The sequence below is a fragment of the Chlorocebus sabaeus genome, chromosome 4, assembly GCF_047675955.1.
Source record: "Chlorocebus sabaeus isolate Y175 chromosome 4, mChlSab1.0.hap1, whole genome shotgun sequence".
Classification (NCBI taxonomy): domain Eukaryota; kingdom Metazoa; phylum Chordata; class Mammalia; order Primates; family Cercopithecidae; genus Chlorocebus; species Chlorocebus sabaeus.
In genome coordinates, this window is record NC_132907.1 from 93,539,141 (window position 1) to 93,564,355 (window position 25,215).

The following is a 25,215-nucleotide window of genomic DNA, read 5'->3' on the forward strand; positions in this document are numbered from 1 at the left end:
CCTGGTGCAGGGACAGAGTCAGGGCTGGGGTAGGACCTCAGCTGCACCAGACACAGTCGAGCTGGAAGTCACCAGAGGCACCCCTTCCTCCTGGGGGACTGTGCCTCGGCCTCCTCAAGGCAGGGGCCCCTGTGCCCCTCAAGTCCCAGCACCCAGCACCACAGAATCGCCCTGTCAGCTTGGCCCAGAACATTGTGCGGAGCCAACTCCTGCGGAGGGCCGGTCAGCCCCGGGCAGAATGAGCCCCCTCCGCAAAGCCTGTCTAGGGGCGCGGGGCCGCAGGTGCCCCGAGAAAGGCGAGATTAGAAGAGCTGCCGGGATGGTGGCGCTGCACACGGGCGCCCTGCAGGGAGAGCGGAGGCTGAGGCCGAGGGCACAGGTGCGCGCTCTGCTCTCCGCTTCTGCGGGAAGGGTGGCCCAGTCCCAGGCAGCTGCGCTCCGCGCCCGGCACGGACCTGGCTCCCTGCTCAGGCCGACCCCCGGCCGCGGTGCCCCCACCTGGGCGCCCAGTCCCCGGCCTGCGCCCCGCCTTGGGGTCCGAGCACCTTCACAGCCCGGCCCTGCCGCTTCCCTGCACCGTCTGCAGCTCTTTAAAGAACTGGACGCGGTCGGGGGTCGCCCAGCACTGACCTCGCGCCCCTCGCCGCCAACCCACCCCACCCCAGGAGGCCGCGTCCGCGCTCATCCATCCCCCACCGCACCGTCCACGGGCGTCCTGCGGGGTGCAGAGATCGGGGTCCGGTCGTCCCCGGGGGGCCCAGAACCAGGTGAGGGGCCCCGCCGCACCCTGCCCAGCGGTTCCCACGGCCCGAGGGTCGACCGCGCCCTGCGCTGAGCGGATACCCGGTGGCCGGCGGGGCCTGCGCGGAGCCGGCCTTGTAAGGCAGAGGCCACAGTGCGCCCCGCGCGTTCCCCGAGCCGGGTGGGGCGGCGGGGGCGGGGCTGCCAATGAGCGCACGGGGCGGGGCTTGGGGCGGGCACGGGACCCTGGGGGCCGGGGGCGGGCCCGGGGCGGGGCGGGGCTGGGCGGGACCGGCTGGCGCGGGGCCGCGGCGGGAGCGCTCCGCTGAGCACCAGGTCGCGCGCGGCCGAGTCGCGGAGGCGCCGCCGCTGCAATCGCTGCGTCTCCAAGGTAAGCAGGCGCGGGGCTCGGTCCTGTGGGCGCGTTTCGGGGGGCACCAGGGGACGCAGACCGGGCCCGTCAGCCCCAGCGGCCACCTGCGCCGCAGCCCCAGCCCCCCGCGCTCACCCGAGCCCCCTTCCCGGGCCGTCTCGCGCGTCCCAGCGCCCCCGGATTAGGATGCCCGGAGTTCGGCGCTGCGCGCTCGGTGCCCGGAGGCGGCAGGGAGGTTTCGCAAAGGCCACGGGCGGGGGTCACCGTCCGCCGCGCCAGGGACAGGTCTGTCACCGTCTCCGGGCCCTGCGCCTGGCGCTTTGGCCTTTCTTCGCTGCCGGGGACGCCCCTGCAGCCTGTCCCTCCAGGCCCTCCCCAGCCCGGGACTCGAACCGTTCCCTATTCCCAGGCCTAGGGGGCCGCCGCCAATGTGAGGCGTGGGAAATTAGGGCGTGGAGGGCTGGAATGAAGCCACAGCCCGCAGCAGGTTTTCAGAGATCCCGGGCCATAGAAACGGCCCAGAATGAGCCGTCTCGGGGTCCTGACACCACCGCGTCCCGGCAGGTGGGGGTGTCAGACCGTCCCCCGCAGCGCCTCGGGCTTCTCCGGGCCTTGGCTACCGCCTGCGGGCCTGTGGCGATGGAGAGGCGCTGCCGGGACACCTTCCCGCACCCCTGGGAGCAGCGCCCGAGGATCTGAGGAGCCCTTTATTCTGCGGTTTCGGTTACGTAAATGGAGCCAGGGAGGTGAGAAGTGCGTCCCTCCCCGGCGGTGGCGGGGCTGGTGTTTTGATGGGGTTTGGGGGCTGCTGTTTTGATGGGGGTTTGGGGGCTGCTGTTTTGATGGGGGTTTGGGGGCTGCTGTTTGGATGGGGGGTTGGGGGCTGCTGTTTGGATGGGGGTTTGGGGACTGCTGTTTGGATGGGGGTTTGGGGGCTGCTGTTTGGATGGGGGTTTGGGGGCTGCTGTTTGGATGGGGGGTTGGGGGCTGCTGTTTTGATGGGGGTTTAGGGGCTGCTGTTTTGATGGGGGTTTGGGAGCTGGTGTTTTGGTGGGGGTTGGGGGGCTGCTGTTTTAATGGGGATTTAGGGGCTGCTGTTTTGATGGGGGTTTGGGAGCTGGTGTTTTGATGGGGGTTGGGGGGCTGCTGTTTTGATGGGGATTTAGGGGCTGCTGTTTTGATGGGGGTTTGGGAGCTGGTGTTTTGATGGGGATTGGAGGACTGCTGTTTTGATGGGGGTTGGGGGGCTGCTGTTTTGATGGGGTTTGGGTGTTTTGATGGGGGTTGGGGGCTGCTGTTTGGATGGGGTTGGGGGGCTGGTGTTTTGATGGGGGTTGGGGGCTGCTGTTTGGATGGGGTTGGGGGCTGCTGTTTTGATGGGGGTTGCGGGGTTGCTGTTTGGATGGGGGTTGCCGGGTTGCTGTTTGGATGGGGGTTTGCGTTCCCTCTCAGTGTCACCGCTGATCCACCTGGCACGTTTATTGGCTCTTCTGCGTGCGAGGCCCCTGGGAGACCCATAGAGGACTGGGCCCCTCAGCCCACCCCAGCCCGCCCGACTTCTCTGGGGGAGAGGTCTCCCCCCGCGCCCAGCCAGCCCCTGCCCCTGGCAGGTGACCCAGCTCCCTGTGGCCTGGGACTAGGAGATGGGGCTGGACCGAGGCCTGGAAGGGGCAGGAAGTGGAGGGGAGTGAGGCAGCTGCAGCCTGACGCCGGCGCCTTGAACTGGGCTCTCGCGCCTGTCAGCAGCTGGGTGCCAGCGCCTCCCCACCACGTGATCCTCGGAGGGCCTGTGGGGGAGGGGCGGGCTCCAGGAGCAGCTGCAGAAGGCGAGCTCCAGGAGGGTGTGTGCGTTTTCCCGGGAGGGGTCTGCAGCTTTCATGGTTTCTAATGGGATCCCTGATTCCGAAAGGCGCCGTCATGAACTCGCTCTGCATCTTCACAAAGCATGAAGTCATGGGGACTGGACCGCGTGTGCGTGGAGGAAGCTCCCCTGGTCACTGGCTGCATTTTCATCTTACAGCTGGGGTTGGTCCATCTTCCCGAATTCCCTGAAGTTGCAATACATGTTTTAACGATTATACAAGGTTATAAATCCTCACTGTGGAAATGCGCATAGAAATGCTCATAGAAACGGTCAAAAGGGGCTTCCTTTTGACCACTCTACCCTAATTTGCAAGCCTCACACTGGCAGTGGCTGCCCTAGGCCTGGGAATCGGTCAACAGGGTTCGTGCACAGGGCTGGGCAGGGTCTGGAGGGAGGGGCTGCAGGGGCCCTCCGTGGGCACAAAGGCCAAAGCGCCACACACAGGGCTCAGGAGAACTTCCTAAAGAAAATTAGGATCACCCATCGCAGATGGAGACTGGGGAGCTCTCTGGAGAGCAGGCAGTCTGTTCCCTCCCAGGCCTGTGGGAGCCACTCCCTGCAGAGGACGCTGAGAATTAAAAGCTTCCTTGGGAGACGCCGTGCCAGCAGAGAGCCGAGTCTATTTATAGCTGGTGGTGAGACAGGAGGACTGTGTGAGAGGGATGCCATCTGGGGCTCTGGGGGCCCCCAGGCCAGTGCTGGTCAGCGCCCTGCAGTACCTGGCCCAGCCTGGTGCCCTCAGGCAGAAGCGCCTTCGGGAAATCACTCTGGGTGAGGAGAGTCAGTCATTGCCTCCGCCTGGGCTGGGGGAGCCAGAAGGCTGCGCCCAGGAGGGTTACGGCCGGGTGTCAAGTCCATCTGAGCCCACAAACCCTCAGCCAGGAGCCAGGATCAGGCAGCAGAATCTACACACGCCTAGTTCCTACTGCTGAGCAAAAGGTGTTTCCTGGGAAGGAAGGGGTGGAGCTGCGTGGGTCAGGCCCAGCCACATCTGGGGCTCAGACCTGGTCCCCGGCATCCACCAGCCAAACCCCAAGATGCCCTGCGTGGATCCTCCTCCTAGGGAGACCACCTTCTTCTTGTGTGTGTGTTAGGGGGTGCCACAGGGCCACAACCCACCGCATGCCCCTGATATGATCTTCCACCCAGGGCAGCCCCCACCCAGGGCAGCCCCCACCCAGATGGTCCCCCATCCAGGGCAGCCCCCACCCAGATGATCCCACACCTGAGGCAGCCCCCACCCAGATGATCTCTCACACAGGGATTCCCTCCTAGGGCATTGGCAACAGGGTTTCCCCCTAAGGTGACATCCCCCTCCCAGGACATCCACCTCCCAGAGCCACCCCCTCCCAGAGCCACCCCCTAGGCCATTCCTTCCCCAAGACTCCACCACCCAGGACAACGTCCACAAGGATTCCCCACCCAGGGCATCCTCCCCACATGGCATCTCCACCCAGGGCACCCCTCCACCCAGGGCATCCCCCCACCCAGGGAATCCCCCCCACCCAGGGCACCCCCCCACCCAGGGAATCCCCCCCACCCAGGGCTTCCTCTGCACATGCCATCCCCACCCAGGGTATCCCCTTCCCTGGGAAATCCCCCTCCCCAGCACATTCCCCCCACCAGGGGATTTCCCCCTCCCCAGGGCATCCCTCCCAGGGTTCCTCCCCCAGGGCTTACCCCTCCCTAGGACTTCCCCCCTCCAGGGCTTCCCCATCCTGGACATTTCACCTCCAGGCCTTCTCCTGGCCAGGGCCTCCAGGGCACATCAACTCAGCAGCACCTCCTCAGTGGGGAAGCCCCTCCCCCGCACTGCAGGGCTCTGCCTGGGAATGGCTTTGATTGGTCCTGCTGGATCCAGGGGAGGGGCGGGTTCTGTGGTCTGCAGCCCCCTGGAATCACGCCTGGGGAAGGGCAGCACCCCGCAGGAAAGTGGCACGCGGTTCTCAGAAATAGTATTAAGAAAAACATCAGCTGTCCCTGAATCTTATTTCCTGATACGCAAATTAAGACTGTTTTGGGTTCCATGTTTCTCCTTTAACTTAAGCACTACTTAATTGTGAATTGTAATTTAATGTCTGAATGTCCAAATGCATGACTTTCTTTGGGGAAGAAATATAAAAAATCTTTCAAAAGAGTGGAAGCAGGCAACAGCTTTCTGTCTTTTCATCATACCAACTGCCTTCTGCAGCCTCATCCGTTCAGAAAGCCGGGCTTCTCCCTTCCATCGTGGAAGGGTGAGCGCCTCCTCTGAGGACCCCAGTTGTGCTGACGTCATTGAAAAGTGAGGTTCTGGAAGGGAAGGGAGGTTCTTAACCTTTCTTTAAGCCCAGCAGTGAAGGCCACCTGGAGCCCTTTCCCCGTTCAGTGCGGCTCAGGGAAGGGATTGGTGCGTGCGTTCCTCCGGGCCGACTCTGTCTCACGTCTGACTTCTTGGCATGATCAAAGGTCCCCACCCATGTGGGCTCCACGTGATCCCCCAGGGTGCATGGCATCAAAGACCACATTTCCCAGATTCCATAACCTGTAACCCCAACCTGCTCATTTGTTCACAAACGTCCAATGTGACCTCTGCCCAGGGAATGCCACCAACAGCCGCACCTGCCAGGCGACTTCACACACGCGCTGCCTCCCTCTGGCCATCAGTCATCAGTCAGTGGGGACAGGAGCAGCAAGCACCCGTATGGGGTCTGGACGTGGCTTCCAACCCAGGCCCTGGCCCAAGTGCCCTCACGTATGACACAGTCGAGCTCCCAGCACCCTCTGCTTTGTGCACAGCCACCTGCATCTCCCACCCATGGTGTCTCATAGGTGACCTGGCCGCCGTGGCTGCTTCTGGGGCGTCCGTCCTCTCCTGTGCACACCAGCCCCCACTTCTCCTAAGGCTGCCCAAGTGCCGGTTTCCTCTGCTCCTCGACGGGGTGGCACCTCTGCCTTCTCAGTGCCAGAGGAGCCTGGGCCGTGTACGGAGCCACTGGGGTGAAGCTCATCTCAGCCTCACCTCCCACCAGGTTTGTTCCTGCCACCTTCGCCAGTGGCCACGTGTCCTCAGGCCGCCTGCTGTGAGGGCCCCAGGTGGCACCTGGCACAATCCACCTGCAATTCTAGTGCCAGTCGTTGTGGGCTGCCTCTCTTCGTGTTCCGGGAGTGGGATGGGATCTTACTCACTGTCTGTTTTCTCATCGAATCACCAATTCCTGAGCACTGTGCTTTGGCTTTGCCTGTGTTTTTAATGTTTAACCAGAAGTCACGCAGTGGGCACTCTGCTGTGCCAGCTCACCGTGGTCAACAGTGTGCGCGAGTGGTCCGTCCACACTGCGTCGAGGAGCCCCAGGCACTCGCGCTCATGCTGCCCACACTCCCGCGGGGATGCCCGCTGTCCCTCAGACCACCATACCGGCAGCAGGCGCCTGTCCACGCGGTTTCCCTTTCTTGGCAACTAGGGATGAAGCTGTCGTGGGTATTCCTGGGATGTTCTTTGGGGCATGTGGGCAGGAGTCTCTTGGGTCAATCTGGAAGTGGAGCCGTTGGATCCGGGATCATGTGTGTCTTTACATTCATCAGATGATGCCAAGCAGTTCCCAGAGGGGTCGAAGCCATTCACCCACACAGTTTCCTGTTGGCCCGTGTCCTTGCTGGCACTTGCCACTGTCAGCCTTTGCAATGTCTTAGCCTTTTCTAAGGCTGTGTGGAAGCCTTATGATTTGCATTTTCCTGGTCATACTAATGAAGCTGAGTGCTTCCCGCCGAGCACTGGGCACTTGGATACCCCATCCCCGAGGGGCCTTTTCAAGCCAGCTGCGCTTTGTGTATTGAATTCTTATTGATCTGTACAGGTTCTTTATATATTCTGGAGACAAGCCAACATTTGTGGTGTGTAGCAAACATCTCCTACCCTAGGGTTTGCCTTTTCACTCTCTTGATGACATTTTTTCAATCAACAGAAGTCCTTTCTTTTAATCTGGTGCCTTCTAAGAATCTTTTCCTACGGGCCAAGGCTTTCTGTGTCCGTGTAACAAATTTCCCCCACGCCAAGGACATCAGAAATTCTTTTGCATGACCTTCCTGAGGCTTCTCGATCTGATCTTGAGGACAACCTTTAGCATGCAGACACAACTGAACCTTCCCTTAAATCAACAAATTCCCATCAACTGACTTTTCCTCACGCCAGCCACATATGCACCCTTCATTTTCTCCACCTAATAATGGGCAACCACAGGCTGGATGGGTCTCAGAAGGTAGGTGCTGTTGGCAGCCCTGGCCTAACACCCATCCTGGCTTAGGCAGACCCCCAGGGGCCTCTGGAGCCCCCTGTGGCCTCTCAGTGCCACCTGAGGGCCTCCGCAGACTCTGTTCCCCATTAGGGATGCTGAGCCTTCTGGTCCCACCCACTGTGTCACTGTGTCCAGAGGCCGCTGGCAATTGACACAGTCTGGGGTTAACACAACAGGAACACATTCCCCCATGGTCCTGGAGACCAGAAGCCCAGTGTCCAGGCATCTCAGGGGTCAGCTTCCTCTGGAGGCTTGGGGGGACCCTCCCTGCCTCTTCCAGCTCCTGGTGGCTCCAGTTGTCCTGTGCGTGTGGCTGCGTCACTCCAGTTCCAGCCTCACGGCGACTGTCTTAGTCCGTGGGTGTTGCTGTAACAAAACCAGGCATGGTAATTTATGAAATGATATGTTCACTTCTCACAATTCTGGAGGCTGGAGAGTCCAAGATCAAGGCACTGGCAGGCTTGGCATCCGACAAGGGCCCTTCCCTGCTTCCAAGACAGGGCCTGGTTGCCATGTCCTCATGCTCTAGCCCTTTGATAAGACACTCAGTCATTCCTCGGAACCTGGCCCCCATAGCTCAGTCTCATCCCCCAAAGACTCTTAACTCTTAATGCCACCACAATGGGGATTAGGTTCCAGTGTGGATTTTGGAGGGGACGAATTCAGCCTGTAGCACCTTCTCTTCTCTGTGTCTTCTCTTTTGCATCTTCTAGGTAGAGACACTCACCATTGGATTTAGGGCTCAGCTATGGATAATCCGGGATGATCTCATTTCCAGATCCTTTCTCCAAACAAGGTTGCATTCACAGGTTCTGGGGATTAGATGGGGCCACCGTTGACCCGGAGCTGGCCTGGTCTCAGCTGCCTGCAGGTGTCCTGGACCTGGAGCCCTGAGGGCAACCCAAGGGCATTGACTAGGCTGGGGCGGGGCAGGGTCCTCCTGTGTCTGATGCTTAGTGAAGCTGCGCTGGATGAGGGACCAGCCCCTGGTTCTGCCGTGGCCTGTAACCTGCTCTGCCCCCTGTGAGAGCCCTGGCTGTTTTCTCCTGTAACCCACTGTGCCTCCCATGAGAGCCCCAGCTGTGTTCTCTAACCTGCTGTGCCCCCGTGAGAGCCCTGGCTGTCCCCACGGGATATGCCTTTAATGGAGGCCTGTCCCACCGCATCTGCAGCTGCCGAGTCTCGGATGTGGTTGATGGGATGAGCCAGCCGGGATCTACTTTACTCCGTTTTGGGATGCTCTGTTGGCGGAATGTCCTGTGTGGTGCTTTAGAGAAATGGTGTTGGCGTGGGTGGTGGGCACTGGCTGTGGATGTGGTTTAACTCTCACTTGGGCCTCGGACAGCCGTCTCAGACCAGGATGAGTCTCCGCTGCAGTGTCCTTTGCAGAGTCCGGGAGCCCCACTGCACCTCCGTCCCACGGTGGCCATTCGGTGGCAAAGTTGGTGCCCACGGCCCCGGCGTCTGTGGCCTGGATACTCGGCCCTAGTGCTCTGGAATGTTCCATCTTCCCTCCTGTGTCTCCCTATCATCCTTAATCCTGAGTGTCCCACTCAGAAGGGATTTGCTGTGTTGCCTGGGAGGGTTTTCTCTGTGACTTCCCCGCTTTCTCATCCCTATACCTGTGTGCAGATGGGCTCCGGTGGCCGTCCCCAAAGTGGCCATGCTGAGGGCTGCGGGGACCACATCCTGCAGATGGGGGCCAAGATGTGGTTCCCAGAGGCAGAGGGCACCAGGGGCTGGGTGCTGGGTGCACCCTGTTGACCCGAGAAGCTCCCGTGCACCCATCTCACTTCTTCTGAGGGCGGAGAGTGAGTGGAGGTGGCTGGGGCTGCGCAGCCCCTGCTCCCCTGCCCCCCTTACTGGAAGGCTCCTGTGCAGGGCCCCTCCCACCCCATGGGACTTAGGATAGTGTGAAGCCTGCCCTGTCCTGCCCGGGTCTGAGGCCACGCGGTTGTGGTGAGTGGCAGGGGTCCCGATGGCCCCGTGCAGGATGGCCGGAGGACGCCATGTGAGACGACCAGGCTAGAAGTGTGGTGTGCTGCGGGCGCTGCCACAGGACTCAGCCCTGCCCTCCTCCTCCCACTTCCTTGGGGACTGCACTCAGCCTGGGCTTGGCTCTGGCCCTCAGGGTCCCTGAAGAGCAGGAGACCAACGTCAGGTCCTCTCTGGGGCAGAGCCTCAGCCCAGGCCTGGAGACCCCATCCTAGCGACCTCTCTGGACCAGTGACCTCTCAGGATCAACCAGTGACCTCTCAGGACAGTGACCTCTCAGGACAGTGACCTCTCAGGACAGTGACCTCTGAGGACCGGCGACCTCTCTGGACTGGGGACCTCTCACGACGGGGACCTCTCAGGACTGTGGCCTTTCAGGACTGTGATCTCTCTGGACGGGCACCCTGGGGCAGCCCTGGCCGTGTGTGCCCGCCTGGCCTCTGGGTCGGGTGTGCTCTCGAGTGTGCCCTGGGGACGCTGGGCTTGAGCGGCTGATCATCCTGCATCTTGCACTGTAGGGGGAAGTGCACAGACTCAGAAACTGCCAGCTTTGTTTTGGGTCAGCGGGTGCAGCTGGAGAAGCTGCTGGTGGCTTCTCCAAGGCAGTTGGAGCTGTCAGAGGTCACCCCCGGCCTGGTCCAGCCCAGCACAACCCAGGGGGCCTGCAGGACACCTGTGACCAGGACAGAGGTTCCCAGGGAGGCCAGAGCCTGAGCAGGGCCGAGGGCTGACTCTGGGGTCTCAGGCCCCAGGGAGGGGTGATGAGCTGAGAGGGGTGGTGGCTCCCACTGGCTCCGTGGCTCCTGCCTCAACCTCTGACCCGGCATTCCTGTTAATGTGAGCACGGCCTGTCCACCAGCCTCCTTGGCCAGCAAGGCTCAGCCACCCCACAGCCGTCCACGTGGAGAGCAGTTGTGTGGGCTCTGTCGGCGCCACCCCCCCGTGGGCGTGGGCAGTGAACAAGGGAGCACCGAGGCTGCTGCTACCTTTAAAACAGCAGCTGGCCCTAGTGACAGACCCCAGGCCCTAGTGACACACCCCAGGCCCTAGTAACAGGCTCCAGGCCCAAGGGACAGACCCCTGGCGCTAGTGACAGACCCTAGGTCCTAGCCACAGGCTGCAGACCCAAGGGATAGGCCCTGGCTCTGGTGACTGACAGACCCCAGGTCCTAGTGAGAGACACTTGTTCCTAGTGACAGAGCCCTGGTCGGTCCTAGTGACTGCCCCTGGCCCTGCTTACTGATGCCACGTGGACACCCGGGTTTCTAGCCCCTGGACAGGTCTGTGATCAGAGGCCGGCTGCTGTTTCTCCAGCCTTGTCACTTCTGTTCTGTCAGCTTTTCTGTAAGTTTGGCTTCGGGCAGTCCAGCATCCAGTCTTAAGGCGTTTCCCAGGAGATTCATTCTGACAAGTTGGGCCCAATTGATTTTCCGTGGGGCCTTTGGGGAACAGGGACAGCCCATGGGGTTGGGGGCAAGGTGGCCTGGGGTGTCTGGGACGAAGCCCCGCCTGGGCGGCCGAGTCCTTGGAGCTGGCGACGCACCTGGGGCAGGCGTTTCCCGGCCAGCGGGGACGCTTTATTCCCCAGGACAGTCGCCCTCTGGGGTCTGCCTCTGCCTGCCCCGTTCTGAGGTCTGTGGTACCACCTCTGCCCTTGTCTTCTGCCCTCTCCAAGCCTGTTTTGAAAATGCCAGTTGGACAACAACGTGCGGCCCACACCCGTGGGTGAGCCCATAGGCGCCATCCTCCTGACTCCCTGGGGAGGCCCTGGGGGTGGGGGCGCGTGTGGGGTGGGCTCAGCCTCCAAGCAGGTCCTGGCCGGGCCCCACTTGGGCTCCCGTGGGGTCTAGCCAGGGAAGGGGCATGTGCTGTGAGCAGGAACCTGGGTCAGGGCAGGGCTGGGCACGTCCCTCCTACCAGGGAGGCACCGGCCAGCGGGAGAGGGTGCAGGTGCACACCTGGATGCAAGCCACAGGCCTGGGAGTGTAGGGCACATCTGGGATGGTGGGCACAGGCCTAGGAGTGCAGGGCACAGCTGGGATGGTGGGCACAGGCCTGGGAGTGCAGGGTGACCCCCTTGGTGCTCAGGGCACATGTGGGATGGTGGGCACAGGCCTGGGAGTGCAGTCCCCTGGGGGCTCAGGGCACATACCTGGAGATGGTGGGTGCATGCCTGGGAGCTTGTCCTTTGATCCCTGGGTGAGCAGTTTGTCTTCTTGGAGTCTCTTCTGCTACACGACCTTCTTTTCCCTCACGGTGACAGAGCAGAGCCTCCGGGGGAAACGGTGTGAGGGTCTGCACCCAGGGCTCAGGTGCGCTGCATCCAGAAACTGTGGGAAAGTGGAGGACGCCTGGCCTCCACCCATCCAAGGAGAAGCAGCTGGCACAGCTGCATACTACACTTGGTGGTGAGCGCCAAGGGAGAGGTGCCTGCCCAGGCTCATTGTCTCTCTGACACCTCCACGTTCTCTTAAAATTAAATGTATTCTATTACCGTCATTGTGGAAACAGCACGTGGGTCTAATGAAGCGATCCAGACAGTGCGAATCCTGTCTCCTGTGCTCCCCCTCGGGGTTGGCAGCCGTGTCCTTCTCCTCCAGACCCAGCAGCAGCCTGGCTGTCTTCGACAGCAGCACGTCGCGCCTGATTCATTCTGTCTATTTTAGTTTAAAAACTTTTTAAAAATAGTTTGTTAAGCTAATACCTGTTTGAGGTAAAACAAAACTACAAGAACATAGAACAGTGAAGCTCAGATGGGCTCTGAGGCGAGTCCCTGTGTGAGATCCCTGAGCGTGCACCCCACGCAGAGCCGGCTGTGGAAGCATTTCTGGCAGCCGGAGTCTGAGGTCGGCACCGCTCCACCCCTTGGTGCAGAAAGGCTGGGGCTGAGTTGGGACGGATTCTACTTTTCCCTCCAAAACTGCCTGGGCCTGGTCCTCGGCCCTCCCAAGCGCCCATGGCCTCACTCCCGTGACGGCTGTGGGTTCCTGCATCTACTCCTTCTTCTCGGCTGTTGACGGCTGTCGACGGCTGTCGCCCTCGTCTTCCTGGAAAGCCCAGTCACCAAGCACCTCCGCAGGGGGTGTGGCCACGTCTCTGAGCTCACACCCACTGCAGGTGGCCTCCCTCCCCTCAGCCTGAGTGGGGACGGTGGACGAGGGTATCCAAGTCCCAGCCGGAAGCATTTTTCCTCAGAACGTTTGAAGCCAGTGTCTGTCTTCAGTAGATCTGGCGATGTCCTGACCCCTGTTCCTTTCTGCCCTCTCCCCCGCGGCCCCCAGAGTGCTCTCGTTCGTGCCATCTCATGCTGTTGCTGTGCTGAGGGGGGCTGAGCCCAGCAAAGGTGGTGCCTGCCCAGCAGGGGCGCAGGGGTACCTAGGCGCAGGGGCCGTGCGCTGGACCGTCCTCACGCACCGTGACTCCCGCCTGCCCGCATCTCTGCTCACGCGCGTCCTCTTCCGCCGGGTCTGAAATTGCCTGCTGGCCTCCTCTGACCTGCCTCAGTTTCTCCTCTTCACTCCTCGCTGCCTGATGTTTCATTACTTGTTTATTTATCACCTGCCCCAACTGAAGGCCTCACGAGGGCAGGACGCTTTATGTCCCGCTCAGCCTTCCAAGGCCAACCTCCAAGCTTATTAAAAACTCGTGCAAAGCACGCGCTGATGGGTGGGACGTCCTGCGTGAGCCCTGAAGGCGGCTCCGAGGGGCTTCCCTCATCCCTTTGCTCCCAGGTGGGTCCCACGGGTGCAGGTTCTCAGATGACTCACTGAGGTGTGTGAATAAGGGTCTTTGTTCAGGCGCGTCCCCACAGGAGATAAGACCACAGAACGCGGCCCTGAGTTTGAAGCATCCCAGAAGGTTCTTTTCCTCTGACCCGCACGCCCACCACTGTTCTGGGTGCTCACAAAACCCACCATTGCTTCTGGGAATTTCCCAACCGCTCCTCCTGCCCAGTGTCCTCTGCTGCAGAGGCCCAGTGGAAACAGGCCAGGCCTGTGAGAAGCTCCTGTTTCCGACAAAGAAATGGTGTCAGCGATAAAACGGGAGACTGTTCCTGGCTCGACACCTGACCCAGCCCTTCTACCCCCAGGATCCTGCCCCTAGGTGGCCCCGCCCCTGCCGGGATCCTGCCCCCACGCGGCCCCGCCCCCCGCCGGGATCCTGCCCCCACGCGGCCCCGCCCCCACCGGGATCCTGCCCCCACGCGGCCCCGCCCCCACCGGGATCCTGCCCCCACGCGGCCCCGCCCCCACCGGGATCCTGCCCCCACGCGGCCCCGCCCCCCGCCGGGATCCTGCCCCCACGCGGCCCCGCCCCCACCGGGATCCTGCCCCCACGCGGCCCCGCCCCCACAGGGATCCTGCCCCCACGCGGCCCCGCCCCCACAGGGATCCTGCCCCCACGCGGCCCCGCCCCCGCCGGGATCCTGCCCCCACGGGGCCCTGCCCCCACAGGGATCCTGCCCCACGTGGTCCTGCCCGGACTGGGTCCTGCCCCTGTGTCCTCTGCTGTGTTGGCATCTGCAGTTTTGGTGCCTTCCAGGAAAGGGGTGAATGGGAGGGGCCTGAGGCCCTTAAGGTCCTCAGTGTAGGCAGCACCCCTGGATTTTTTTCCAGCTGTTTTGGGGGAATCTGTGGGATCTCAAGGTCAGCAGGGGCCACACTCAGGACCCCCAGGCTGACAGAGCCACACTTTGGCCATGACTGGTGCTGAGAACTCCAGATCTGAGAGGGCTCCGTGAGTCCCAGGGTTGGGACATGCACCTATGTCCTCGGCACCGACCCTCCCACGGGGTCTTGTGTCTGTGGGCTGAGGAGACGTTCAGCTCTCAGTGCAGTGCTGACGGCCGACCTGGCGTCCGGGCCCCTTGGGGAAGCGGCTGTCATGCGGAGCCCAGCACCTCACTCTGAGTCTTTCAGGGCCTGACTTGGGTCTCACCATGTGTGGTGGGGAGGCGGCCTCAGCAGCCCCGCCCTGTGGCATAGCCCTGCGTCCCCAAACCCTCCCTGGGCGGCACCCCTCAGTCTTCTCAACCCCAGGGCCCAGCCGCCTGCTCTGGGGGTGGGCGCCTTGCAAAGTCCAGAGGGCGTCCCTGCGCCCTGACACCGGTGCTCCCACCACTGCCTCAACCCTGCACACCCGAAGTCCCCTCCCGTGGCTGGGGCACTGTGGGCTCGGCAGGCCCAGGGCACCTGGGCAGAGCATCCTCAGGTGCCCCCAGGGCCACCACACACCCCCCCCCAACCCAAAGCTCCATCTACGGTCAGAGGCTCTGCACTGGGGTGGGAGCGGCTGTCACAGGACCGCTGTGGACTCTCCCGGAGGAAGGCGTCCCGTCACGGACCCTGGGGAGGGTGTGGTCCTCAGGTGTCCCCCAGAGCTGCAGAGCGGGCGTCCACAGGAGGGGCAGTGGAAAAGTGTGGCGGTGGAGAGGACCCGGGATGGGCTGTGATGCTGCCAGTCACACCCTGAGCCTGCTCGGCCTGGAGCCCCTGGCACCCAGCTCAGCTCCCACCCTGGGCTGTGTGTGCTGCTGGCTTTATCTGACTTAGGGGGTCCTTGGCCCAATGACGGCAAGTGGGCAAGGCCTTGCTTGGCTCCACTCTGCCTGGCAGCTGGACACGCGTGCCTCCAGGGCAGCTGGCTCCGAGGGTCTGAGGGGCCTCACGCCCAGCCCCGGGAGGGCCTGCCCATCTCAGCCCTCGCCACGTCGCCCCGGGAGGGCCTACCCGTCTCAGCCCTTGCCACGTCGCCCCGGGAGGGCCTGCCCGTCTCAGCCACGTCCTGGTGCTCGTTGGTATGGCGGGTCTCCTGGGCTGCACCCAGGTCAGCTGAGACATGGCCCAGGTGACACCTTTCTCCTCTCCTTCCTCCACAGCAACATGGCTGACAAGGCAAAGCCCGCCAAAGCTGCCAACAGGACGCCCCCCAAGTCCCCGGGGGACCCCTCGAAGGACCGGGCGGCCAAGAGGCTGTCTCTGGAGTCGGAGGGTGCCGGTGAGGGGGCAGCTGCGGCCCCCGAGCTCAGTGCCCTGGAGGAGGCCTTCCGGCGCTTTGCGGTGCACGGGGACACCAGGGCCACCGGGAGGGAGATGCACGGCAAGAACTGGTCGAAGCTGTGCAAGGACTGCCAGGTGATCGACGGTAGGAACGTGACGGTCACCGATGTGGACATCGTCTTCAGCAAGATCAAGTGAGTGCGCCAGGCTCACGGGCTGAGGGACCTGGCTCATGGGGGGTCTGTGACCCTGAGCCCCTGGGTGGGTTCTGTGGGGAGTGGGCCATGGGGAGTCAAGGGGGTTGTGCTTCAAGACCCCGCCCTTCTCAGAAGCAGCCCAGATGTGGGAGTCTGAATGTGCCATCTGGGCCTCCGGGAAGCAGGGGTCCGGGCATTCCAGGACCTCTCGGTTCCGAGTCCTGAGCGGCAGCCCTGGCTCCTCCTGGCCCCATGGTCGTGCGGGGTCTTGGCATGGGAGGTGGCCTATGAGGGGGTGTCTGGCCTCAGAGCAGACTCAGGGTGAATGTTGCTCTCCAGAGTCAGGGAGCTGTGGCTGGGATCACTGGGCCTCCCCAGGAGTGGGGGCAGTGCCTGCCTGCAGCCTGGAGAGGCAGTTGGCTGCTGGCAGGCAGAGTTCCTGACCCTCCATGGGTTGACTCAGGGGCTGAGTCTCAGAGGTTGGATGCTTGTGTCCCCATGCATGGAGCTGGCCATTCACGTGTCCCCCAGCCCCTCCCAAAGCCTTTGTGCTGCTCCACTTCTGCCCCGGGATTCCCACAGGTGCCGAAACAGCAAAGGGCACCAAGGATGCGGCTCCGGCCATCACTGCAAAACCGCATCACGCCGTTTGCTTTGTCTGCGTCGTGTGTGCCCGTGCATTACTGCATCGTGTGTGAACGTGTGCGTGTGTTTCTGCATCGTGTGTGCACGTGTGTGCATGTTTCTGCATCGTGTGTGCACATATGCACATGCATTTCTGTGTCATGTGTGCACACGCCTGTTGCTGTGTCACACGTTGCCTGTTTTCTCCTGGATGATTGCCGGGAAGCACACTGAGGCACCCTCACCCACCCTGGCACATTTCACCTCATGTCCCGACACCCCACCATGATCGCACCTGAGAAAAGCAGTGGTTCTCCCCCAGCCCCATGTCCAGCCCTGTCCTGTCCACCTGTGTAGAAATGGCTTTATTTTGGCGGTTTGCGCCCGCGTCCACTTGCGGCCAGATTCCTGCGTTGCCACAACCTCATTACTCTTTCATCTCAGAGCTCCTGCTGCCTTCTCCCTCGGTGGCCTTGGCTTTGCAAGGGGCTGGGCCGTGGGTCAGATGCCCCCATGCTGAAGGCTTTGGGGCCCACCTCTGCGGTGTCAGCACCTGTCTACCAGCTCTGGGTGGGCACCGTGGCCTTTGCAGCTGTGCTGTCTCTGCTGTGGTCTGTGGCGATGTCACATGTGTCTCCCGGGTCATGCGTGTCCCCTGGGTCTTGGGTGTCTCCTGGGTCGTGTGTGTTCCCGGACTGTGCATGTCCTGGTGAGCTTCCTGTTGTGTACGGCACATCTGAGTGCATCTGAGGGCATTTTGAGTTTAGAAAGTTATGCCAGAAAAGCCATGAAACCGCTCAAAAGGATGCCTGAACCCGGACCTTCTCTCCAGCTGACTGCCTTGCAGGCTCCCCCAGCTCTAGGGGATGGCAGGGGCAACCAGGGCCAGCAAGTCCTGTTCGTCGTCCTGACAGCTCGCAGCCTCAGTCCTAGAGAAACTGGAGGGGAAGGTCCATCCGGGGACCCGGGTGCAAGCTGGTCTCACCCTTGACCCTGTCCAGACCCAGTGGCCCCTGCCAACCTCCTTTGTGGCTTCCCAGCCTCAGCGTCCTCATGGGCTTAGCCATCGGCCGGTGTGAGAGGAGGCTGTGGCTGGCCCCTCTGGGCAGGTAGTCACGTAGCCTTGCGCTCCCCAGCCTTGGACAGGGCCATCATTTGCCAACACCTTGGTGGTTGGAGCCAATACTAACCCAGGATCACTCATCCCTGGGGCCTCTGGAGACCAGGAAGGCACAAAGAGCCTGCCAGGGCAAGGGGACCAGCAGGGCCTCGACAAGGGCTGGGGTTTGGGCTGCGAGGGTCCGTCTGACAGCCTGCACCCCCCACACTGCACCCCTGGCCACACTACACCCGCCTGTGCTGAACCCCTGACCATACTGCACCCCCGGCCACACTGCGCCCCAGCCACACTGTGCCCTCTGTGCTACACCCCCGGCCATACTGCACCCCTGGCCACACTGCACCCCACACGCTGCACCCCCGGCCACAGATCCTTCATGGACTGACTCTTGGGGCTGCACCTCCAATGGGACTGTGGCTGAGGCAACTGGCACCTGACTCAGAGGTCCAGACCCCACTTGTGGGCTCTTTGGCGAGAGGCAGCTCCCACAGGCTTGCTGGGGCTCCCATATCACCCACAGGGCTTGTCGTGCCAGCTGCTGCCTGGAAGACAAACCAGCCTGCCATCCCCTGCTGGAAACCTGCAGCCTCCTGCAGCAGCGGGCTATGCAGTGTAGGCTTGTGTAGACACCCCCAGCCAGCTGCTGGCAGGTCCTGGTGACCAGGGCCGCTCTGGTGGGTCAACAGCCATGGGCAGGCGGCACTGACCTGCGCTGTGCCCACGAGGCCGGGGGCCAGAGCCTCTGGCACAGACAGTGCCCTTGTCCTGAGCCCAGAACTCACTTTGCCAAGGGACGTGTCCCAGGCACACGGACCAGGAGAGGGAAACTGGGTTGGCTATATTTAGCCCATACAGCGGCAGGTGGGGTTCGCAGAGCGGCCACGGTGTCTGGAGCCTGTGTGGACATTGGCAGGGCTGGCTCCTCCCCTTGGCTGCCAGGGCCCATGTGTCCCCCAGTGCTCCTCCTCCCCCTCAGGTGTCCTTGTTTGGAGGGGACCCAGCCCCTTCGTGGATCCCAGCCCCGTGCTCCTGGGCCCTGGCAGCTGCTCCTCAGCAGGCCTGGGCATGTGGGCGCGTCTGGGACGAGTCCCTGGGTGCCCTCTGTGCCGCCCAATGTGTGCTCCAGGATACACAGGAGCAGACCCAGGGCAAAGCAGTGTGGAGACGGTGCTTGTGGGTGAAGGTCCTAGAAGGGCTGGGCGGGAGGTGGGAAGAGCCTGTCCAGGGGCCATCAGCCCTGCAGGGCCAGCCCCATGCGCACAGCCTTGGCGCACAGCCTTGGCGCTGCCCGGACACACCAAGTATGGTGCCAGGTATGATTCCTTCTGCAGAAAGTGGCCTTCAAACTATGGCGCATGTGTGCGTGCACATGGCCACACGTGCACACACACGCCTGCACACACCTGCACACACATGCAGAACTCTCCCTGTGGTGGCTGGGGCTTGGTGGCTGTGGCTCATTTGGAGAATGATGGGAGCCCTGCCTGCTCGTGGGGGTGCTGGCACCCCAGAAGGCCGGAGGAGCCCCAGCTGGTCTGGGCCTGTTCCCAGAGCCAGGGCTTGAGCTGCTCAGGCACTTGGGGGCTAAAGCTTGGCCCCCTGCTCCAGCACGGCCACCTCCCCAGTGCAGAGCCTGGGACTAGCCTTGGGGTGTGCCAGCCTTGGCTGGCCATGAGGGTTAAGGTCTGGGGGAGCAGACAGCTGTGGCCCAAGCCCAGGGAGGGGTTGAGGCTAAGACCCAGTCCTGGGCAGCCTGGTCGGCTGGCTGGGCACTGTGGGTGGGCGCCATGTGGCAGATTGTCCTGTGGGCAGCAGCTCAGGTGGCCAGGACCGGGACCCTGGCCTGAGGGGAGGCTGAGGGATTCTGACCTCCCCGCCTCCCAATTCACCTGCAGCCGCAGACCCTTGTGACCCCGGGCTTCCCCCAGGACTGCCTCCACATCTCTCCCACCCTCAAACTGTCCTTCCCTCCTGCAGCCTGGACTCCCCTCGAGGGGGGTCCCTGTGATCCTGGCATGGGGTCCTGACCTCCCAGGTGTGCAGGAGCAAGGGGCCTAAACTCACACACTTGTCTCAGGAAGACAGAGGGGGGCAGGGCCACCAGGAGGGGCTGGCGACACTAGAGATTTTCCTTTAATCTCCAGGAAAAGCAAGGGGTGGTGGGCAGCAGGCCTGAGGGGTATTGGCTTGCTTTTGTTTTGCATTTTGGAGAGGGGGATGCCCACTGTCACTTGTGGGAGCCTCTGCCTCCCTCAGGAGCCTGGGGACCTCGAGGAAGTGGCCTTAGGTACCGCAGAAAGCTGCTGACTCTGACAGGACTTGCAGAGAAAAAGTCCACCGATTTCTGTTTTCGGGGCAGGTTGCCATGGCTCCACCGGCGTGGCGCCAGCTCGGGGTATCTGCAAGCCTTTGTTTAGTCCTCGTTGCTATGGCAGCGCTTGTTTGTTTTGATGTTACTATGTGTTAAATCTTAAACAAATTTCTTGCAGCCGTATGCCAGGTTTTTGTTGAAGACTACCGTTAACCCAGACAATGACTCCCTCCTGCAAAGAGCACGCACTGGCAGCTTCAAAATATTAATTAATGGAGGCATGAGGTGCACAAGCGGGATCGGACCACAAGCGGTGGGAGTGGGGCCCAGTAGGGCCATGGACAGTGAATATTCTGGCACCTCCTCGAGCCTGGGGAGGGGCCCATGCCATGGGTGCCTCGGGACCCCTGGGGTCAGGCTCAGCTGCTGCCTCCCCACCTGCACCAAACACCACCAGCCTCTGGGCAAGGGTCTGCCAGCCTTGCTCACTGGGCCCCCTGTGGGTCCAGCTAGCCTGGGTGGGGGCACCCTGCTGATGAGGCAGAGGAAGGAGGGCTGGGATGGGGTCTCAGCTCGCTGGGAGCCCCAGCCTCCCCAGGGCCCACGCTTGTGTGCTGGGTGTGGTGTGTTTTCCCAAGTAAATGCACTGACATTTCCTGCAGACACCTAGGCGGAGACTGGGTGGTGGCTTGGCTTGGGGGTTAGACTGATACCTGGACGCAGGTTAGGAGGAAACCAGGGCCAGTGGGGGCCTGAGAACAGCAGGGCCAGGCTCCCTGGGGTCTGTGGTCACCCCGAATGGAGAGGACTGCTGAGCCTGGTACACCCCCCAGGCCAGCCAGCACTGGGGTCTGTGGTCACCCTGAGCATGGAGAGCTGGCAGGACACTTTGTCCTAAAGTCTGCAGACTGTTCCCAGTACGGAAGCCGATCCAACCACCTCCCAGGAGCAAGACCCAGGTTTGGAGAGAATCCAGGTCACTGCGTGTTTGGAGGGCAGCCACCACAGGGCAGGTGAGGTCCTCAGAGCGCTGTGTGTGATGTCCTCCTGTCTGTCCATCTCAGAAAAGCAGTTGTCAGTTCCCCTGGAAGGGCCAGGAGCCTCAGGGCAGCATTGCTTCCCCTCCCCCTCCCCCATGGTACCCAGCCCCGGGGAAGGGTGGGCTGCATTCCCCACACCCAACCCTGTGCCTCCATTACTGTGGGTGCCACCCTGTCCCGGGCTGGTGCTTGGCAGCTCTGGAGCCCTCCGGCCAGTTCTGTCTTTGGGGAGCCTCTAGTGGCCACTCCTGGAAGTGCAGGATGACAGTGGCTTCTGCAGAGTGGAGCCCCTGGCAGGGGTGTCCCTTGACCGTGGATGCGTATGTGACTGAGGGTTCATGAGCTCATGGCACTGTGGCCTCGCAGTCAAGGCCTGTGGCTCCTGTGACCTGCAGGTGCAGTACCGGCAATCAACAGTGCACTGCGTGGTGACAAGCACCCATCTCTTCTGCTCTCCCCAGCGCACTGTGTGGCGCTCTGTCAGTGGTGGGTGTGGCCTTGGCTGTCCACTTTGCCCCATGAGCCTGGCCAGGCAGCACAGGTCATGTGAGAGGGTGACTTCCAAACAGCCAGAAACTGACCTCAGGTGCATAGACCCAAGCCCTGCCCGGGCGGAGACTAGGGCAGACGGAGGCAGCCCAGCCCCTGAGGCCCCCTAGAGAAGGTCGGGCCCCTCACATCTGCCCGGGGTCCCTCTGGGCCCCAAGTCCACGTCCCACCAAGGGCCACCTCTTCCTGGTGACATCCACAGGGCGGTGACCACACATGCTCCACCCCCACCCCTTCCCAGGAAAACAAAAAGGCTGGTGACAACGCAAAATTAGGAGGAATCTTAGGGTGTCCCACTCGGAGGGAAACAGTGGGCAGATCACACGCGGCCCCTCAGGTAGGGTGGGACCTTCAGTAGCCAGACCTCCGGAGCTCAGGCACCCCACCGACCTGCTGTGTGGGGGCTTCATGGTGGTCCTGCCTGGGGTTAGAGCTGGTGCAGCAATGGGAGAGCCCTGGCTCTCAGCCCACCCCAGGGCCTGAGCTGCCGTGGCCCAGTGGATATTGTCATCCATCGGCTAAGCTGAGTGGGGTGCAGGAAGGGCTCCAGTTTCCAGAGATGAAGGGAGAAGCCCTCCCAAGTGGCCAGACATCACCTCACCTGCCCCCAGGTGCTCAGCTACTGGTGGAGTCACCTGCCAGGGGAGAATGGGCAGGGCCTGGAGGGCTTGCCACCAACCACCGCCGGCCCCAGGAAACTTTGCTCTAGGTCCTCTGTATCCTGCTGGGGCTTGGGGGAGGCAGGGGGCCCCCAGGCTGGGTCCTGCAGGACCAGGACCATTGGACCCTCCTGGAGCAGTGAGAACTCGGAGCTGATGTGCACGATGGCGATGCCAGACAGGGCTCCCCTAAGGCCATGTCCCTACCAGGCAGGAGCCTCCCCAGAAGCCCCCACTCCCCCCGTGGGACCCACCAGCTAGGGGTTCCTTCCCAGCCTCCTCAGGTCTCAGGAGCTAATGGAAGATCCCAGAGGTTGGTGCCCTAGGAGAGCCGCAGCCCCTCACTCTTGGACTCGCCTAAGTACAGGGAGAGGCTGTTTCCCCTGAGATTCCCCTCCACAGCCCCCAGCTTCCCACCTGTGGCAGCCTTTGGACAGGGCACTCCAGCCATAGCAGCTGCAGGCTGAGAGAGCCCAGGGGAGCTGGTAGCTTTCTCTGGAACCCGAGCAGCAAGCTGTCACCCCACCCGCTGGCCCCTGCGCCTCAGAGAGGTCACCCTGGGAGGGCATTCCTGATTCACAAGGGTGCTGGATGCATAGTCCCGAGCCCAGGAGTGCCTGTGACGTCTGCCCCAGAGGAACAGGCCTCAGTCCTCAGAGGGCTGTCCTGACTTGAGCCCAGCTCCCGGAGGCCCCAGGCCAGGTCCCAGTGTCCCCTGAGAGACCGAGCCAGGCCAAGAGGCCAGGGGACTCAGAGCCTGGGAAGTAAGTCCAGGCCCCACAGGGCATCGTGTGTGAGCAGTGGCAGCGCCCGGTTGGGTCGGCTTCCGGGCAGGGCGCGGGGCTGGGGAGCACATGGGTAATGAAGATGCCGAGCTCTGCACTCAGAGGTTCCTCCAGCACCCTGGTATCTGGAGAACAGGCCCACTCTGTGTCAGGAGAGCCAGGCAACCAGACTAAGTGTCTCTGGGGAAGACGCAGGCACCACTGTTCTAGAACTCTTAGGACTGCCCCAGGCAGGGGCACCCGGGTTTCCTGGAGAGAGCTCCCCACCAGTATGGAGCAGAGACCCAGGCGCCCTTTCCCCAAGACACTCAGGGCACAGGCAAAGCAGGTGTCCCGATCTGAATGTCGCCTCTGATGGGGGAGCCCCCTCAGCCATCCCCCTCCCCGCCGAGTGACTCACGCTGGTGGTGCCTGGCTCCGAGGCAGTCAGAAAGGGCTGCGTGCCCCAGCACTGGTCGCCAAGCTGGCAGTCAGGCCTGGCATCCGCATGTCAGCTTGGGCAGGGGGTGAACAGAAGAGAGAGCGCCTTTGATGGTCCGGGACTGACAGAGAGGCCCCAAGGGCCTTAGAGAATCAACACCCCCACAGGGCCCAATGGGCACTGTCAGTTCCAGGCACTGCTGGGCTGCCTGGGGTGGCCTGGCTCCTCCAGCACCACAGGGAATGGTGCGGGTGTCCAGGCTGAGCGCCTCAAGGGGCTAAACCTGCCCCCAACACTGTGCACCCCCAAGCCATGGAGTGGCTCACGGCCTCTCCGGCTCACCGGGCTCACCAGCGCCCCCTGGGGGATGCCGCTGAACAACAGCACCCTATGACATGCGGTTCTGGAATGTGCCCTGCCTGGCTGTCCTCAGCAGTCCAGGCCCCGCCCTGAGGCTCTGTCTCCCCATAGCCCCCTCCGGCCACAGCGTGAGGCCTCCGCTCACCTCCCTGGGACCCCATGAGGCGTGGGGGTCTGAGCTGTGGGACCCCGAGCGCTTGGCGTGTTTCTGAGTGGGATTTCTTCTCCTCTGGCACAGTGCGGTTCCTGATGGTGTCTGTTGTGTCTTCAGGACAAGCCTGAAAAGTGTGTGGGAACCCTCAGGTGCTGTTTAAACACATCATCCGCCTTGGGGTCTGGGAACCACCCAGCGGCACCTGCATGTCTGGCTCCAAGCCTGGCCACTTGGCACCTACCGCGTGGGGTGCCTATCCTGGGCTTGTTCTCAGGGGTGGGGTGCCGTCCACGTGCGCATGCATCACAGCACTGTGGTCTAGCCACTGCTGAAGGGCATTGGATTGTTTGGGGTTTGATGATGAGCAGAACAGTGGTAAACATTTGCATTTATGTGTGAGCCTCCGTTTTCATTTCTCTTGAGCAAGGACCCAGGAACGTGACTGCTGGGCCTTCTTTGGCTGTGACAGAAGCTGTCCACAGTGGCTCTGCCATGCTGCTCCGCCGGCTGTGGATGAGGACGCCCCCCACCCGGCGGCCTGCTCAGCTCGAGGTGCTGGCAGTTTGTTTATTTGATTGTCTGTGCTCCCTGGAGGGTGCGCAGGGTCTCCCTGTGGTTTCCCTCCGCACTTCCCTGAGGGCGCCAACGCCGCCGCCTCTCCAACGCGGCCGCCTCTCCGTGTGCTTGTCTGTCTGCACTTCACTGAGGGCGCCATCGCAGTCGCCTCTCCGTGTCTTTGTCCGCACTTCCCTGATGGCGCCAACGCTGTCTCCTCTCCGTGTGTTTGTCGGCACTTCCCTGAGGGCGCCATCGCAGCCCGTCTCCGTGTGGTTGTCTGTCCGCACCTCCCTGATGGCGCCATCGCGGCCGCCTCTCCGTGTCCTTGTCCGCACTTCCCTGATGGCGCCATCGCGGCCGCCTCTCCGTGTCCTTGTCTGCACTAACCTGAGGGCGCCATCGAGGCCGCCTCTCCGTGTGCTTGTCCGCACTTCCCTGAGGGCGCCATGGCGGCCGCCTCTCCGTGTGCTTGTCCGCACTTCCCTGGGGGCGCCATGGCAACCGCCTCTCCGTGTGCTTGTCCGCACTTCCCTGATGGCGCCATCGCGGCCGCCTCTCCGTGTGCTTGTCCGCACTTCCCTGATGGCGCCATCGCGGCCGCCTCTCCGTGTGCTTGTCCGCACTTCCCTGATGGCGCCATCGCGGCCGCCTCTCCGTGTCCTTGTCTGCACTAACCTGAGGGCGCCATCGAGGCCGCCTCTCCGTGTGCTTGTCCGAACTTCCCTGAGGGCGCCATGGCGGCCGCCTCTCTGTGTGTCTGTCGGCATTTCCCTGAGGACGCCATGGCGGCCGCCTCTCCGTGTCCTTGTCTGCACTAACCTGAGGGCGCCATCGAGGCCGCCTCTCCGTGTCCTTGTCCGCACTTCCCTAGGGGCGTCATCGCAGTCGCCTCTCCGTGTACTTGTCCGCACTTCCCTGGGGGCGCCATGGCAGCCGCCTTTCCGTGTGCTTGTCTGTCCCCGCTTCCCTGATGGCGCCGATGCAGGCCGCCTCTCCCTGTCCTTGTCCGCACTTCCCTAATGGCGCCAACGCTGTCTCCTCTCCGTGTGCTTGTCCGCACTTCCCTGAGGGCGCCATCGCAGCCCCTCTCCGTGTGGTTGTCTGTCTGCACCTCCCTGATGGCGCCATGGCGGCCGCCTCTCCGTGTCCTTGTCCGCACTTCCCTGATGGCGGCATGGCGGCCGCCTCTCC

At 62.6% G+C, this 25,215-nt stretch overlaps 1 protein-coding gene and 1 pseudogene across 2 annotated transcripts in view; one reads left to right on the forward strand and one right to left on the reverse strand.

The window, feature by feature from the left end:
• The first annotated feature begins 1,026 nt into the window (after positions 1–1,026).
• Positions 1,027–25,215, forward strand: part of TPPP (tubulin polymerization promoting protein) — a 34,646-nt gene continuing 10,457 nt past the window's right edge. The window contains exons 1-2 of one of the 2 annotated variants that reach the window (XM_007961091.3): positions 1,027–1,132; positions 15,126–15,440. In XM_007961091.3, coding sequence (XP_007959282.1) covers positions 15,130–15,440 — 311 coding nt within the window. In that variant the 5' untranslated portion in view covers positions 1,027–1,132; positions 15,126–15,129. Of the gene's footprint in view, positions 1,133–1,170; positions 1,861–15,125; positions 15,441–25,215 lie in introns of those variants that run through there. The other variant, XM_007961089.3, reaches the window with a different exon arrangement.
• On the reverse strand, positions 15,463–24,792 carry LOC140711537 (uncharacterized; annotated as a pseudogene).